At 49.4% G+C, this 18,175-nt stretch overlaps 1 protein-coding gene across 4 annotated transcripts in view; it reads right to left on the bottom strand.

The window, feature by feature from the left end:
* Positions 1-1,044: 1,044 nt before the first annotated feature.
* SYN1 (synapsin I) overlaps positions 1,045-18,175 on the bottom strand; it is a 94,201-nt gene continuing 77,070 nt past the window's right edge. Inside the window, exons 6-13 of one of the 4 annotated variants that reach the window (XM_073640456.1) lie at positions 14,617-14,679; positions 13,925-14,067; positions 4,275-4,349; positions 3,770-3,872; positions 3,507-3,650; positions 3,230-3,293; positions 2,469-3,126; positions 1,045-1,984 (exon numbers count right to left, since the gene is read on the bottom strand). In XM_073640456.1, the coding sequence (XP_073496557.1) occupies positions 1,957-1,984; positions 2,469-3,126; positions 3,230-3,293; positions 3,507-3,650; positions 3,770-3,872; positions 4,275-4,349; positions 13,925-14,067; positions 14,617-14,679 (1,278 nt within the window). In that variant the 3' untranslated portion in view covers positions 1,045-1,956. Of the gene's footprint in view, positions 2,023-2,433; positions 3,127-3,229; positions 3,294-3,506; positions 3,651-3,769; positions 3,873-4,274; positions 4,350-13,924; positions 14,068-14,616; positions 14,680-18,175 lie in introns of all 4 variants that reach the window. The other 3 variants (XM_073640458.1, XM_073640454.1, XM_073640457.1) reach the window with 3 other exon arrangements.

Genomic DNA, 18,175 nt, shown 5'->3' with positions numbered 1-18,175 from the left:
TAATGTCTTAAAGGGGTTTTCCCATGAATAAAAGTTCATTTTAATCAATAGATTTTGGCATAATAGTAACTTCCACAATTGGATGTGTTTCAATAAAATGTTCCTGTGCTGAGATAATCTTATAAATGTGCCCCTGCTGTGCACTGTGTAATGGCTGTGTCTGACTGTACAGGAACATGGTCTGATCATACCACAGCTCCTGGGCAGGGGAGAAGCAAAGAGTATACAGACATTATAGCAGGGGATCGCAAATGAGTCTTTCTGTGAGGTAAAACATTGCTGTAAAAATAGGCTGTGAAATGTTTTACCTCACAGAAAGACTCATTTGTGATCCCCTGCTATAATGTCTGTATCCTCTTTCTCCCCTGCCCAGGAGATGTGGTATGATCAGACCATGTTCCTGTACAGTCAGATACAGCCATTACACAGTACACAGCAGGGGCACATTTATAAGATGATCTCAGCACAGGAACATTTTATTTAATCACATCCAATTGTGGAAATTATTATTATTCCAAGATCTATTGATTAAAATAAACTTTTATTCGTGTGAAAACCCCTTTAATTCTGAGTGCAGGTTCGGTGACGCATGAAAAGGCTGATATTATATAAATGCCAGTGGTACGATACTGGAAACAGTCACTGAGCAGCACAGAGTATTTCGGTGACTTATCCACTCGTGACGATCTTTTGTTTGCAAGGAAACTGCTGCATGTGACCAAGACAGCGTCATGCTGGAGAGAAGAATGAGGCCATATAGTAATAGTGGAAACAATGGACTCCCCAGCAGCACAGAGTATTTCAGGGCATTAGCGTGCTGATAGCAGGTAGGGGCGACCACTCGTGGTGACAGCAATGAGGACAGGGCTGTGATTTTTGGAGAATGGAGATTGATAATGGCAGGAGCAGGGCTCTCTTGCAGCACAGAATATGTCAGAGTAGGAGATTATATGAATGAAGGCAGAAGCCAGAGCAGCACAGAGTATTTCAGGGTCATTGCTGTGACTGACGCCGCTTCCCCACACATCCGACACCAGACGCACATTTTTTTGCTCTCAGAATAGTTTAATTTGGACACATCACATTTTCTTTCCCTTTTGGGGTATTTTTCACATTTGCACACAAACGCTGACACACGTTACACACACGTCATTGGGGCCGCTCTGCGAGGGGCCGTATAGAGTAAGTTCTGGGGGGCGGGGGGGGTATAGTCATGATATAAGAGATTACTCTGAATACTTACAACAATCATATCACGATAGTAACCGCACGGCAAGAAGCTGCAGAGCACGCACATCACAACAGTGTTACCGGAGGGCGACGGCCATGAGAGGGAGACCAAATCAGGAAGCCAGGCTACGATGGAGGGGGACGGTGGCAACGGAAGATTTCGGGATGGGGAGGAGAGAAAACACCGCAACACACCACGATTCAAAAGAACTGACAGATCCGGGAGGGATAGATACCGAGAGGGGGCTGGGAGAAAAGACCGACACACACAACATATACACCGGCTCCGGGAGGAGCGGGACCCCCATGGGTGTGCGAATGTATACACAGATATGTACATGGAGGACTGGCACACCTACGGCCCCGCCAGGGCACCGTGCACGCTCATATCATGCTTCTATCACGTCCCTATGGGTTCTACCATTGCCGGAGCGCTGGGCTCTGCTATTCCGGTATTTCTAGGTGTCAGGGTGTAGCCTCTTCCTCCCGTTTTCGGTCTCCTCTCTGTATCTACCTCTTCGTCGGCACATTTTAGGTTTTTTGATTTTTTTTTTTTTCAAGGAGCAAAGCCGTGCACACAGGTGAAGGGAGCGGGAGAACACACAGAGTCGCAATGGGAAGAGATGTGACGGGTGGGGGGCGAGAAATGGATCCCCTCAGTCTGAGAAGAGACTGGCGAAGGATTTCCTCAGGTTGCGGATGGTTTCGGCTTTCACCTCGTCGTGACTAAGACTGGAGCGTGGAGCTGGTGAGTCTGCAAGGGTGAAGGAGTTGGTGAGGGACTGGGACTTACTGGAGGACGATGTGAGGCGATGGCCGATGATGGGGGAGATGGCGGTGGAAAGGGGTCGGGGTGGGGAGTAGGTAGGTGGAGCGGAAGTTTTTTTTTTTGTTTTTTTTTTTAAAGGGAATGTTCATAATGGCGTCAGGGGAGGACACAAGAGACGGGGGGAGGGATGTTATATATAATGGAGGTAGGAGAAGGAGGAAAGAAAAATAATGATCAGTTAACGTCATGCAATATTAGTCGCTCACACTAAGCTAGCCACCACCTTCTACGCTGGGCACTGCCAGGGGGCTGACCAACCCACCAAACCCGAAAACAAAAAGCCAGGGTGACCCCAGTCTCTGCCAAAGCTGTGCCTACCTTACCTAAGCAGCATGCAAGAAAGGGATGCAATAGGTAGTATAGGAAGCTGAAACCTGTGTGGCCCACCCAGAACCTCGGAGGCTCTTACTTCAGCTGCGGCTGGGGTGGGGGCAGCTCTTGGCCCGGCTTCTGAGCCAGCTGAGGCTTTTGGGGACCGCCAGGACGTGAACCCTGCCCAGGTCCTTGAGGGTTAGGCCTGGGCTGCTGGGTCATGGGTCGCTGTTGTGGCGGCTGTTGTGGTTGGGGTGGCTGCTGGGGTGGCTGTTGCTGCGGTCCGCCTGGAGCTGATTGCCGTTGCTGCGGTGGCGGCTGCTGTCCCGGCTGGCGGGTGCCATGTTGTTGATGGACGGGAGGTGGAGGCTTCTGCTGGGGTCCTGCGGGAACTGGCTGCCTTGGAGGTCCGGGTTGCCGAGGCTGGGGGGGCTGGACACCCATTGGCTTTGGCCCTGCTGGCATAGGGGGAGCTTGCTGCTGCCGTTGGGGTGACTGTGGGCTTGGCTGCCTTTGAGGGGACTGAGATTGGCGGGGTGATGGCTGTTGTTGGGGCCTCATCTGCTGGGGCGACCCTTGCGGCTGCGGCTGTTGCGGCGGGATCATTTGCCGCTGCTGTGCCCCGGGGCTGGGGAGATTGGGTGGATGTTGCGACGGCTGAGGACCTAAACCTTGAAGCTGTTGTCCTTGTGGTGGAGGCCTCTGCTGGGAGGGAGGTCCCTGTCGCTGAGGACCCTGTGCCGCAGGAGGACCCCCTGTAAGAGATGAGAGGCATAGGGGACCATTAATTGTACTTAACGTCATTAGCTCTATTTCCCGTCATACTCTTCAGCTAATTAAATCTATGGAGGGCTCTACCTTGTGGAGAAGGTCTCTGCTGCTGCTGGACAGGGGGGCCGGACCGGGAGTGAACAAGTTGCACCTGCAATTAAAAGCAAAGCACAAATGAGAGATCCTCTGCTGCCGCGCACTTCTGCATTGGGACACGATACCTCAGATTCAAATGCGACATCATCGGCGTCACTCATCATTCCAGTGCAAAGTTGAGACCCCCCCCAAGAACATCTCTTTAATTGCTGATGGTTTCCAAGGGCAACCAGCCATACCTGTATTGTCATCCGTACATCCATCTCACCTGGGGCTGCTGCACGTGCAGGGAGCGGCTCGGGGAGGAGCTGCACTGGAGAGACTGCGCCATCTTACTGACGACCAGATCCGCTATCAGGTGCCGGTCTTCTTCCTGCTGGTCACCAATCAAAGGCATAGAGGAGCCGACAACCTGGTGGGAAAAGGAGAATGTTTAGGTGACATCCTGGCCTCCAGGTGGCGCTGCATTGTATTGCACGTGTGGCAGAGGGGATGGGTCGCCTTATACTGCACCCGTGGCAGGGCCCTCACCTCTATGATGTGGTCCTTGCCGTCCTTCCCGTGCAGGGCTTCCACGGCACAGATTTCCAGACCCCCAAATATTTCAGAGCAGGAATCCACCCAGAGCCTGTACCTGCAAAGACACAATGGCCGTGAGTCAGCCTTTAACCCTTTGTAGATTCATTTTCTGGCGGAGCGGACATTCTGCAATGCCAGACTGCAGGGGGCTTAGTCGTCAATATGCCCCGTGCCCTTTCTGTGCCAGTTCTGCCTTGAGCTGAAGACCTGACACTATAAAGGGATTAGTTGCCTGACAACCCTAATAAAAGGAACGTCGTTGTCAGGTAAAGTCTCCATATCAACCACGCTGTTAGACGTGACTCGGATGTTCATTGCTGGGGAGCAGCAGCCGTAGTAATCAGATTCTTCTAAAAGTGTATATAGGGGATCCATTTATAAAGGGTGTCCCATGATGGGGGGCCTGACAGCTGTGCCCCGGCTCCTGACATCAAACACGTACACATGCAGACAGTACCTGTCCGACACGGCGATCTGCTCCAGCATGGCCGACCCCGTATTGGTTTTCCAGTTGCCAGAAATGGATGTTCTCCTGAAATGCAGAACACAATCCGGTGAGACTCTTCCTATTGCTCTGCCATAGACAGTCGGTGGGTACAGCGCAGTCACATTTAGCAATGGCCAATAGAGCGGACAGGCCGCAGTACCGCTTTCCATCACTGCCTATTCTGCAACCATTCCATAGACTCCAATGCAACAGCGCCCCCATCATAGATGCTGACATTACAGTGGCATCGGCAGTCACTCGTGCAGCGTGTGATCAGAGACTCGTCATGTGTCTATACTGGAAGACATCCTCTATATTGCATCAGTCTGCACTGGCTGGCGCACCGCCATCTAGTGGCCACGGTCAGTAAGACAGGATCTGGATACATATATATATATATATAGACTATAAACTTAATAACCTTGTTATTCACGGCCCCCTGACTGATGTCTCCCACCTCGCCGCCTGCCACGTCCTGCTGTCATGACTGAGTCAAAGCTGAGTAGTTGGGAGGGAGATGGTAAAACCTGATGGCCCCTTGTTGCAGTGCAGTCTGTAGCTGTGCAATAATCCACCTGCTGACGGGCCGTATTGGGGCCCTTGTGCGCTAACACTGACCCGATCTCCAGCATCAGTACCAGGTCAGTGCATCGGGGTACAGTCAGCTTATCATCTGATCACCGCTCATCTCTGTGATGAAATGACCTCATGATGTGACATCAGCATTCCTCTTCTCTCCTTCTTGCGTCAGACCTCTCTAGGGAAAATCTAAGTTGGGGAAAGGACGACTGATATATCTCTTGTCATTAACCCCTTATTACCTGCGCTATATATGGCCATTCACTTGTATGGGGCGGGCTGCAGATCTCTGCACAGCTGGGGGGTCGGAGGGAAAAGGACACAGCGCTAATTCAGAATTGCGGCCCCTTCATTTCCAGAATCGGCAGAGGGACCAGAGGTCGGACCCCCTAGCGGTCCCTTTAATGAACAGTTAGGCCAGTAAGTACTGCGTCTAGATAGATCTTCGATAATTACAAGGTCAAAGGGGCAACTAAATTCCTGTGGTTATAACAACACAGGAGCTGCTGATATTGGGGGGCTTATGTGCCATGCGGCAGCATCTCTTCTCCACATGCAAAAGCGATGGGGGGCAGACAAGCAAGAAGTCCTCCATTCCAGCATGATTAATCCCTGCCAGAAGACATCGCTACTTTCATTTTTGCTATAGCGCCCCTTCATATGACCTGGCTGATAACAGAAAGCAAGACTGTATCCAACTAAAGAGCAAATGTAGATAAGGCAGACTGCAGGTGTACAATCCCTTTAAGAAATAGAGAACAATTCCACCCACTCTCCATACTGCAGGAACAGATCATTTCTCTTGGCCCTCACACAACAGGCGCAGACGGCAGCCGCCCACTCCGCTCATACTGTGCTGGAGACAATGGGAAAGTCGGGCCCGGCCCAGGGCGATCAGCCCATCTCAGGAACTTCATGTGCGAGCTGCCGACAGGTTCATGTCCTGGACTCATCCTAGCGCTCACTTGTCCCGTAAGTGACATAGACAGGGTAATGCAATGAGTGTATGATTACTGGGGGTCCAGCTTCTGAGACCTCATTAAACCTGAGAACGGACTGAGCATGTGAGACCGCAGCTCCATTCACTGTCCATAGGAGCAATAGTCGCACATGCTCAGTACCGCTCCAGTCACGCAGAGGACTTTGGGACCCCCGTTCTCAGGGTTGGTGTGTGCCTCAGCTGGCAGACCCCCGAGCGATTGCATATTTATCATCTATCCTGTGGGTAGCCGTTCTCCGGTCAGTCCTGGTGACAGTTCTTCTGGCTGGTCCCTTCACGACTCCTGCTCTTTGCTGGCTCCTGGCCATAGACATAAAGCATCAGATCATACACGGAGCCAGAAAACTGCCTAAAAGTTAGGTCCCCGCTCAACAGTTTCAAGGGTGCTAAGTCTTGGGATTGGTCTAAGCCAACAGTAGGTACATACTAGTCACACAGCGTCTCGTCACTTCTGCTTTATACAGTCATGGCCGAAAGTGTTGGCACCCTTGAAAATGTTCTAGAAAAATAACTATTTCTCCCTGAAAATTATTAAAATTACATGTTTTGTTATACACATGTTTATTTCCTTTGTGTGTATTGGAACAACACAAAACACAGAGAAAAAAAGGCAAATTGGACATAATTTCACACAATATGGGCTAGACAAAATTCCTATAACCATCTGCAAGCTTCTTACACTCCTCAACTGGAATTTTGGACCACTTTTCTTTTGCAAACTACTCCAGGTCTCTCATATGTGAAGGCTCCTTCTCCCAACAGCAATTTTAAGATCTCTCCACAGGTGATCAATGGGATTTAGATCCGGACTCATTGCTGCCACTTCAGAACTCTCCAGCGCTTTGTTTTCATCCATTTGTGGGGGCTTCGTGAAGTATGTTTGGGGTCATTATCCTGCTGGAAGACCCATGACCTACAACGCAAACCCAGCTTTCTGACACTGGGCACTACATTGAGACCCAAAATCCTTTGGTAATGTTCAGATTTCATGATGCCTTGCACACAGTAAAGGCACCCAGTGCCAGAGGCAGCAAAACAACCCCAAAACATCTTTGAACCTCCACCATATTTGACTGTAGGTACTATGTTCTTTTCTTTGTAGGCCTCATTCCATTTTCGGTAAACAGTAGAATAATGTGCTTTTACCAAAAAGCTCTATCTTGGTCTCATCTGTCCACAAGACACTTTCCCGGAAGGATTTTGGCTTACTCACGTATATTTTGGCAAACTGCAGTCTAGCTTTTTTATGTCTCTGTGTCAGCAGTGGGGTCCTCATGAGTCTCCTGCCATAGAGTTTAATTTCATTCAAATGTCGACGGATAGTCCACAATGACACTGATGCACCCTGAACCTGCAGGACAGCTTGAATTTCTTTGTAACTTGATTGAAGCTGCTTATCCACCATCCGAATTATCTTGCGTTGCAACCTTTCATCAATTTTTCTCTGCCGTCCACGTCCAGGGAGATTAGCTACAGTGCCATGGGTTGTAAACTTCTTGATTATGTTGCGCACCGTGGACAAAGGAATATCAAGGTATCTGGAGATGGACTTGTAACCTTGAGATTGTTGATATTTTTCAACTATTTTGGATCTGAAGTCCTCATAGTTCTCTTCTCTTTTTTTCTCGATGCTTAGAGTGGCACACACAGACATACAATGCAAAGGTTGAGTCAACTTCTCCCCTTTTTATCTGGTTTCAGGTGTGATTTTCATATTCCCCACACCTGTTACTTGCCACAGGTGAGTTTGAACGAGCATCACATGCTTGAAACAAAGTTGTTTACCCACATTTTTGGAAAGATGCCAACAATTTTGTCTGGCCCATTTTGGGGGTTCTGTGTTAAATGATGTCCTGTTTTTTTATTGTTCCAATACACACAAAGGAAATAAACATGTGTACAACAAAACATATGTAATTGCAATCATCTTCTGGGAGAAATACTTCATTTTCTGAAACTATGTCAAACTGGATTGGGCATGTCGAAATGCAACTTCCCAGTTTTTCCTCTTACCTGACATAAGAAAACTGCAGAGATGACTGCCACATGCACAGAACAGCCATTGGTCTGTACTCTACATGTGTGAACAGCGAGGAGATGTGCGCACACTCAGGATTTCAGTCGAGACACCTCTGGCCCAGGTGAAGCCAGCATTGTGAATTAAGAAAGCGAAGGCAGAGCTGGGCGGCCTCACTGGAGAGGGGACCTCAGCAGTGCAGAGATTTCTGCCACATTTACACACTACATATACCCTGCTTCTTATAGGGTTCTTCATGTCCATGATCGATCCAACCAACTCTAGGAGTCATGATCCCACTGACTAAGGAAATAACATGGGAGGAGACTAGACGGAACAGATATTCGTTTTCTGCTGTCTATCATCTATGTTACTCTTCTAGACCACAACTTCTGCACCCGTTCTGGAAGCTAGCTCATGTCAACGACTGGTCTACCGTCTGACTGTGGCACCAATTGGTCCTATAGTTCTAGACCTCAAATCATCTCACTTCTTCTTGGACTGGAGTACATCACTGTTCCTGTACTTGTACTAGAGCACATGCCTACTAACACTTGTGTTTTATGCCTTTTCTAAACTTCATGACTAGGTCTCCTGAATTCAGACCTCTAGTCATCTCCTGACTTCTGTTCTCTACTTCTTCTTGGACCACTCCATGTCCATTACTTGGTCCCATGCATACTTGGCTTGCTCCACCCTTACCGCTCTCGTATTAATGACCTGCTATTCTGCTCCTGACTGCAAAGCTGCCTCATCCTCGGCCTGTGACATCCTGACTGTTCTCCTAATAAAGACCCTTTAGTCCTGTTCCTGATTACGCTACCACCATGTCCTCAGGCCTGTTGCATCCAGACTGTTCTCCTGGTGAAGACCCCTTTGTCCTGTTCCTAACTACACTACCACTTCATCCTCAGTCTGTCCCATCCTGACCATTTACTAGTAAAGACCTTTCATCCCTTCCTGACTACACAATCACTGCATCCTTGGGCCTGTTACTTTTTCACCGCTCTCCTGGTGAAGACCGCTTGGTCATGTTCCTGACTACACTACCAGCTCGATCTTGAGCCTGGAGAATCCTGACTACTCCCCTGGTAACGACCCTTAGCTCCATTCCTGGCTACACTACCACCTCAGTCTCAGGTCTGTTGGATCCTGACTTCTCTCCTGATGAAGACCTTTGTTCTCGTCTCATCCTCAGGCCTGGAGGATCTTGACTGCTCTTTTGCTGAAGACCTTTGGCTCTCCTCCTGACTACACTGCCAGCTCGTTCTTGGGTCTGTTGGATCCTGACTGCTCTCCTGGTGAAGACCCTTGTTCTCGTCTCATCCTTAGGCCTGGAGGATCCTGACCCCTCTCCTGGTGAAGACCCTCGGCTCTGTTCCTGACTTTACTACCACCTTGTTCTCGGGTCTGTTGGATCTTAACCTCTCTGTTGGAGAAAACCTTTGGTTCTGCGTCTGACTACACTACCACCTCGTTGTTGGGTCTGTGGCATCCTGACTGCTCTCCTAGTGAAGACCCTTGGTCCCATCTCATCCTCTCATCCTTTGGTCTGTTGGATCCCGACTACTCTCCTGGTGAAAACCCTTGTCTCCATTCCTGACTACACTACGGCTTTATGTGCACTACTGTCACCAATCCATTACGATTCTCGGGATCACAGCCTGGAGATCTGATCCATAAAGTCAACACCTCATTGCAGGGATTAAGGAAGAAGAAAGGGGAGATTCCTTGGACTTCATAGCCAGTCTAACCGTGTGCTAAACCTTAGAGAACTCACATCTCCGGTAAGTGTCGTTACATTGGGTCTCTCCCTGCCCCAGGCTTCAGACTCACAATGTACAGGTACAGCAGATAATTGACTCCAGATGATTTTACATTCTTGTGGATGTGGGATTTTTTAAGGAATGTAGGCAGAGATCTGACTTTCTGGGAATTTTCTTTTTCTCAGACATCTGATGGTGATAAAATCCTTCCTGCTGCACGGCGGCTCTTCCAATGAATATCATCGTGGTCAGTTGCCCATAATCGTGACCACTAACAACCCCTTAATGTCTGCTCGGTGAGCATAATGAGATTACCCGCACGTTACATTCTCAGACTAGAGCTCGGATCCGAGTGTCCTTATAAATGGGCTGATCATGATCTAGGTGTACCAAAGCCTCGTGCCAGGTCATGTCAGAGAGGAAAGGGAGAGGCCGATATTATGTACGGAACCAGAAAAACCCGCATGGCAGACAGGGTGGGAGAGAGACCCGGGACAAGTATGACGGCGCCTGAGACACAGGGATATTTATATCGTAAGGTAAACTGGGAAATCTGACTACAGCAAAGGAGGAAGAAAAACACCAGCAAATACAAAATAACCTGTGCATCCAGCATCGTTATCCTGTACCCCGAGTGTCAACGTCCTTATCCTGCACCCCGGGTGTCAGGGTCATTATTCTGCACCCCGAGTGTCATTATCCTGCACCCTGAGTGTCATTATCCTGTACCCCGAGTGTCAGTGTCATTATCCTGCACCCTGAGTGTCAGCGTCATTATCCTGCACTCCGAGTGTCAGCGTCATTATCCTGCACTCCGAGTGTCAGCGTCATTATCCTGCACCCCGAGTGTCAGCGTCATTATCCTGTACCCCGAGTGTCAGTGTCATTATCCTGTACCCCGAGTGTCAGTGTCATTATCCTGTACCCCGAGTGTCATTATCCTGTACCCCGAGTGTCATTATCCTGCACCCCGAGTGTCATTATCCTGCACCCCGAGTGTCAGTGTCATTATCTTGTACCCAGAGTGTCATTATCCTGAACCCCGAGTGTCAGCGTCATTATCCTGCACCGCGAGTGTCAGCGTCATTATCCTGTACCCCGAGTGTCAGTGTCATTATCCTGTACCCCGAGTGTCATTATCCTGCACCCTGAGTGTCATGATCCTGCACTCCGAGTGTCAGTGTCCTGCACTCCGAGTGTCAGTGTCATGATCCTGCACTCCGAGTGTCAGTGTCATTATCCTGCACCCCGAGTGTCAGCGTCATTATCCTGCACCCCGAGTGTCAGTGTCATTATCCTGCACCCCGAGTGTCAGTGTCATTATCCTGCACCCCGAGTGTCAGTGTCATTATCTTGTACCCAGAGTGTCATTATCCTGCACCCCGAGTGTCAGTGTCATTATCCTGTACCCCGAGTGTCAGTGTCATTATCCTGCACCCCGAGTGTCATTATCATTATCCTGTACCCTGAGTGTCATTATCCCGCACCTCGAGTGTCAGTGTCATTATCCTGCACCCCGAATGTCATTATCCTGCACCCCGAGTGTCAGTGTCATTATACTGCCCCCCGAGTGTCATTATCATTATCCTGTACCCTGAGTGTCAGTGTCATTATCCTGCACCCCAAGTGTCAATGTCATTATCCTGCACCCAGAGTGTCATTATCCCGCACCGCGAGTGTGAGGGTCATTATCTTGTACCCAGAGTGTCATTATCCTGTACCCTGAGTGTCAGTATCATTATCTTGTAGCCTGAGTGTCATTATCCTGTACCCCGAGTGTCATTATCCTGCACCCCGAGTGTCAGTGTCATTATCTTGTACCCAGAGTGTCATTATCCTGTACCACGAGTGTCAGTGTCATTATCCTGTACGCCGAGTGTCAGTGTCATTATCCTGCACCCCGAGTGTCATTATCATTATCCTGTACCCTGAGTGTCATTATCCCGCACCCCGAGTGTCAGTGTCATTATCCTTCACCCCGAGTGTCAGTGTCATTATCCTGCACCCCGAGTGTCAGTGTCATTATCTTGTACCCCGAGTGTCATTATCCTGCACCCCGAGTGTCATTATCCTGTACTCCGAGTGTCATTATCCTGTACCCCGAGTGTCATTATCCTGCACCCCGAGTGTCATTATCCTGCACCCCGAGTGTCAGTGTCATTATCTTGTACCCAGAGTGTCATTATCCTGTACCCTGAGTGTCAGTGTCATTATCCTGCACCCCGAGTGTCATTATCCTGCACCCCGAGTGTCAGTGTCATTATCTTGTACCCAGAGTGTCATTATCCTGCACCCCGAGTGTCAGTGTCATTATCCTGCACCCCGAGTGTCATTATCATTATCCTGTACCCTGAGTGTTATTATCCCGCACCTCGAGTGTCAGTGTCATTATCCTGCACCCCGAGTGTCAGTGTCATTATACTGCCCCCCGAGTGTCATTATCATTATCCTGTACCCTGAGTGTCAGTGTCATTATCCTGCACCCCGAGTGTCATTATCCTGCACCCCGAGTGTCAATGTCATTATCCTGCACCCAGAGTGTCATTATCCCGCACCGCGAGTGTCAGGGTCATTATCTTGTACCCAGAGTGTCATTATCCTGTACCCTGAGTGTCAGTATCATTATCTTGTAGCCTGAGTGTCATTGTCCTGCACCCTGAGTGTCATTATCCTGTACCCTGAGTGTCAGTGTCATTATCCTGTACGCCGAGTGTCAGTGTCATTATCCTGCACCCCGAGTGTCATTATCATTATCCTGTACCCTGAGTGTCATTATCCCGCACCCCGAGTGTCAGTGTCATTATCCTTCACCCCGAGTGTCAGTGTCATTATCCTGCACCCCGAGTGTCAGTGTCATTATCTTGTACCCCGAGTGTCATTATCCTGCACCCCGAGTGTCATTATCCTGTACTCCGAGTGTCATTATCCTGTACCCCGAGTGTCATTATCCTGCACCCCGAGTGTCATTATCCTGCACCCCGAGTGTCAGTGTCATTATCTTGTACCCAGAGTGTCATTATCCTGTACCCTGAGTGTCAGTGTCATTATCCTGCACCCCGAGTGTCATTATCCTGCACCCCGAGTGTCAGTGTCATTATCTTGTACCCAGAGTGTCATTATCCTGCACCCCGAGTGTCAGTGTCATTATCCTGCACCCCGAGTGTCATTATCATTATCCTGTACCCTGAGTGTTATTATCCCGCACCTCGAGTGTCAGTGTCATTATCCTGCACCCCGAGTGTCAGTGTCATTATACTGCCCCCCGAGTGTCATTATCATTATCCTGTACCCTGAGTGTCAGTGTCATTATCCTGCACCCCGAGTGTCATTATCCTGCACCCCGAGTGTCAATGTCATTATCCTGCACCCAGAGTGTCATTATCCCGCACCGCGAGTGTCAGGGTCATTATCTTGTACCCAGAGTGTCATTATCCTGTACCCTGAGTGTCAGTATCATTATCTTGTAGCCTGAGTGTCATTGTCCTGCACCCTGAGTGTCATTATCCTGTACCCTGAGTGTCAGTATCATTATCTTGTAGCCTGAGTGTCATTATCCTGTACCCCGAGTGTCATTATCCTGCACCCCGAGTGTCATTATCCTGCACCCCGAGTGTCAGTGTCATTATCTTGTACCCAGAGTGTCATTATCCTGTACCACGAGTGTCAGTGTCATTATCCTGTACCCCGAGTGTCAGTGTCATTATCCTGCACCCCGAGTGTCATTATCATTATCCTGTACCCTGAGTGTCATTATCCCGCACCCCGTGTGTCAGTGTCATTATCCTTCACCCCGAGTGTCAGTGTCATTATCCTGCACCCCGAATGTCAGTGTCATTATCCTGCACCCCGAGTGTCATTATCCTGCACCCCGAGTGTCATTATCCTGTACTCCGAGTGTCATTATCCTGTACCCCGAGTGTCATTATCCTGCACCCCGAGTGTCATTATCCTGCACCCCGAGTGTCAGTGTCATTGTCCTGCACCCTGAGTGTCATTGTCCTGCACCCTGAGTGTCATTATCCTGCACCCCGAGTGTCAGTGTCATTGTCCTGCACCCCGAGTGTCATTATCCTGCACCCCGAGTGTCAGTGTCATTATCTTGTACCCAGAGTGTCATTATCCTGCACCCCGAGTGTCAGTGTCATTATCTTGTACCCTGAGTGTCATTATCTTGTACCCCGAGTGTCATTATCCTGCACCCTGAGTGCCAGCGTCATTACCCAGATGCGGGGTCCATAGTGATATTTTGTATACTTACATGTACGCTTTGTAATTGTTCCCGATTTTCTGGATGCGCACATCATATTTGGCATCGATAAATGGCTCAGAAGTGGCGTAGGTCTTCGTTAGGGCGACCACGCTGGCGATGTCCTGGAAGTCATATTGGTTATCCACCTTCACCTGGAATAAGAAATGAGAAATCACGGACAGCGCAGTGACTGTCCGGCTGCCGGCACCAGCGCACTTCATCCATTATGGTGTACGGGACGTCTTTTGGATCGGACGTGTTTATGGATAGTAATGGTGACCGTACAGAGCGACGCCGGTCCTGCATTCTGGTGACAACGACCACTGCACTGTGTGAATGCCGCAATGCAGAAGTGTAAGTGTCGGCCCTTTGCACTTTTTTGTAAGCCCCGTTCATCCCCATGAGCTGGATGTCACTACATACTATACATACGGTGAATGATGTGCATCACTGTTCACTGCACCCCATCTACATGACGCACAACAAGGTATAAACCAAGATGAAACAGCCGGGACTCGTTACCCCGAGTTTAGCAACTCACAGGAAGCAGGGGAGAGGTGAACGAAGGTCAAAGGCACGGAGAGGAAGCAGGCCACGGCGGGTGTCACCTCCAGGGTCCACGTCACATTGTGCAATGTACAGCCTGCCGGTGACCCCTGCTTCCCTCCTGCCCTGGGCCTGAACTGCTGACCCGTACTCACCTTCCCCATACCGGAGTGAGCGTGGCCCATCTTTATCACCACCGGGAACTTGGAGGCGGTCAGCTGTAAGAGAAAAGAGAGGGCGGTCATTGCCCCTGATCACTGCACCCATTGTCATCTCTCTATATACTCCATTTCATTGTATTCTATTGCTCTCTGTTATCTGCCGCTGCAAACAGGTGTTGTATTACAGCAGGCGCAGGTATAATGAGGTATAACAGGACGAGTGTCCACAGATTGCACCCAGACTGGACTCGTATTACTCTCCTTCTCCGGGCCCCGGTGTAGGATATTACTGTGGTTGTGCCAGGTAATGCAGGACAAGGGCAAACACAGAGGCCGGTTAATACTATAAAGATTATTATTTACCACCTGCACTAATAAGGTATAATTTAATGTGATGCCATGAGACAACGGAAGAAGAAAACTGCCATATATGCCATGGCCTAATCTCCTGCCAGGACTCCAACATGGCTGCCAAGACAGGGGTCACCGATAATACAGCGAGTGCCATACATGACGTCCTGCTCTGCCCACGGCCGGGCGTCTTACTCTGGAAGTTTGTGCTTGCGCCAGAAGACCACGGAGCGAGATCACCCAGACAGAACAATGAACCGTGTGACGTCCAGCTGGGGTCTTCCCCTCCCTCACTTCCCCTAATTTGTGCCCGTAAAGAGGGGTGAGGGAGTTTAATGTAAGCTGGCATAAGGGAGTGTGGAAACACAGGAAGGCAGAGGAGGGAGTGTGCGTGGTCCTGGCAGCAGCCCCCCTCCCCGCGCGTCTTTCCGGCTCCTGCGGTCTTACACTCTCTCTTCTCTTGTGGCCACGGGGAGGGCAGTAACGCCATGTGCCTCAAAAAGGGATGGTTAACCCAAAACGGAAGGGTCTGGTCACGAAGGTGAAAAACACATAGCTGACAGGAGGTCATTCGCTGTGCAAATAGTATCTATTGTTTTCTGTTATCAGCCGTGTCAGGATAAACATAGGGTTCTTTAGTCCAGAAGCAGAAACATACATACAGGTGACAGTTATCAGCTGCAAGTCTTAAGGGGGCCATACAGCTATTCCTTCAGACAACCACTGCTATACACAAGGACGCTCAGCTCGGCTGAGCATGTGCACGTCCTTTATAGGTGGAGGGGTGTAGATGGCAGCTGGTCGGCTCTGGTGGCTGCTTATCTCCCCGGAGAACAAAAGGACCGGACATACTGGAATCCAACATGCCCAACTCCGCCAACACAAACATTAGACGGTCAGCTGCATTTATCTAAGGCTAGTGCCCTCCTTTATTGCGCTGCTGCAGTGCCAGTAGTGTCCTGGTCAATGAGATGCTGCCAGTTTCGGACAACACAATGCTACCACCAGACTCACAATAACATCTGCTTTCAAAATTCAGCTGGCCGCCCTTGGAAACAGTCAGCAAGCTAGGCCCTTCTAGCTGAACGGAGCTCTGATTTTTCACCTGTCATCCCATGTCTGTGCATTTAATGGCATACAGGTCCCCTTTAAGCAAATACTTGCATTATACATGAAATAATGAGTCTAGAGTGTCCTTACTTGTAACTCTGCGTTGTGCCATTCCTTTGTTATTCCTCCTGAAAAAATGTGTCCCTACACTCTCTGTAATTATCCAGTGTGACAGTGTGTAGGGAATCGCGCCCAGCTACCAATTTATTCACATAGAGGAATAACAGAGTAATAGAGGAATGGTCAAAAAAACTCCAGAATTGTTATTTCGTGGGGAATACAAAAATTTACCAAATTGGGCACTTCAAAAAATCAGTTTCCCTTTAAGGTGGCCATGCATATTACAGGACTGTTGGTCGTACCCATGGCAGGACACGCTGACTATCTAATGGAACTGTCCTGACTCTTCCCAAACAGTAGACTTTGGAAAGAAAGAAGAATTGGGCATGTTGGATTTCAACAGGAGAGAGGAGTCGCCACTAGAGGAGTAGTAGTGACCTACTTCCCTCTCCCTATGGAGAAACATATGAATGCTCGGCCAAAACAATGGAATGGGATTGGAAAGAATAGTAATTGACCAAGCATTTGACAGACAGATAAAGTATTTGCATTTTTTGCCATGATGACAGGGCCGATCAGGTGATCCTCCATGGGCTGCACATACAGACCAATGAAGTCATCAGTTGTCGGTATTTTCTTGGTGTAGGATGTCTTGCTTCCGAAGACGAATGAGTCACGGGATATACATTTCAAAGCCAGTGTTCTAGTCTCCCTGAGCTACCATCTATAGATTTCTCTGGTGACGTCGCGTCCATAGCTTCTCCTTCCCTTCATCTGTCCGTGACTTTCACCTAAATTCCTCAAACCTGACTTAATCCTTGGGATAATGGAGTTCCTCCTGCTTTGATGTCCTGATGGAGATTAACCGCTTTGGTGATGCAACACCAACAATGACGTGTGCACTCAGTGTCAGGCTGCCAGCAGAAAGCTTCCAGCCTTACGCTATGTAAACACTTTCCCCCTCGCCCCACAGAGTGGTCGTAGATACTGCGGTCAGGCTGCAGTCACCTCACTTTTGTTTGAATCAGATTACAAAACCCCTGAGGGTCTGCGGCCAGAAATGATATGGTAGAAATGAGAAGGCTTAGGGGGGTGACAACCCACGCGCGGCCGCTTCCTGCCCGCCGAGTATAATTATTTCATTACCTGCTATTTTATTTTTAGCAGACGTGGTCTCGAGGGGGTGGGGTGGAGAATCATAGTCCTGTGGTCTACACAATGGAAAAATGGAAAGTGGAGGTCCTGGGAAGGTTTGTATGGAAAAGTTGAGTCCAATTGTTTGGTCGGCACGTTGTGGTTTACGTCTCCCGTCCTGACTCTTCTGGGAAAGCTGGGTGATGGCCTGGCCACCATATTGGGTGAATACAAGCACTTGTGTATTATGTGCCTCGGCAGGCGGTAGGAAAAGACGTGAAGTCCAGACAGAGAGCGTCTGTGAGAGCGCTGGGTGTGTGCCAGCACGGAGGCGTTTATCAGCAGAGCAGCAGATACACACAGCACAGAGACGGCAGATAGTGAGGGGGAAACCCCAGGAAATGACGGAGGGCTCTTCACTGCTGGTAAGAATGCCGAGGACGTCACCGGCCCGTGCACTTGTCCTGAACATTTCACTTTCTCCTTTCACATATGACCTCAACCTGCAAAAATAAACCAGCACTCTTACTGTAAACTGGATTTTACTAGTTGTATGTGACATAAGCCAGCGGAAGGGGAAAACATGGAAATTTGGTAATCGGACTGTGCCGATCTCAGCAGGTTCAGTCGACCATGCGATGTCCAGGACGATATCGGTGATCTCTCCTTAGGAAAGAAAGCAGTCACTGATATCAGAACGGTGGCGGTCCAATACCTGTCACAGAACATATCAATTTGGTACTGCTTCTCACATTCACTTCAATGCACCCAAGAGTGGCCAGTAAGTGGAGAACGGAGCTGTGCCACCGCCGGACCTGACTAGGTGTCAGACCCTGACTGATCCTAGGCATAGCTCACAATTAGTCCTTAACAATCTCTATCAAATATAGCAGCCTCC

This window comes from Phyllobates terribilis, unplaced genomic scaffold (genome assembly GCF_046119375.1).
Source record: "Phyllobates terribilis strain yellow unplaced genomic scaffold, ASM4611937v1 Scaffold_7__3_contigs__length_470593459, whole genome shotgun sequence".
Lineage (NCBI taxonomy): Eukaryota > Metazoa > Chordata > Amphibia > Anura > Dendrobatidae > Phyllobates > Phyllobates terribilis.
This window is presented reverse-complemented; position numbering and strand designations above follow the sequence as displayed.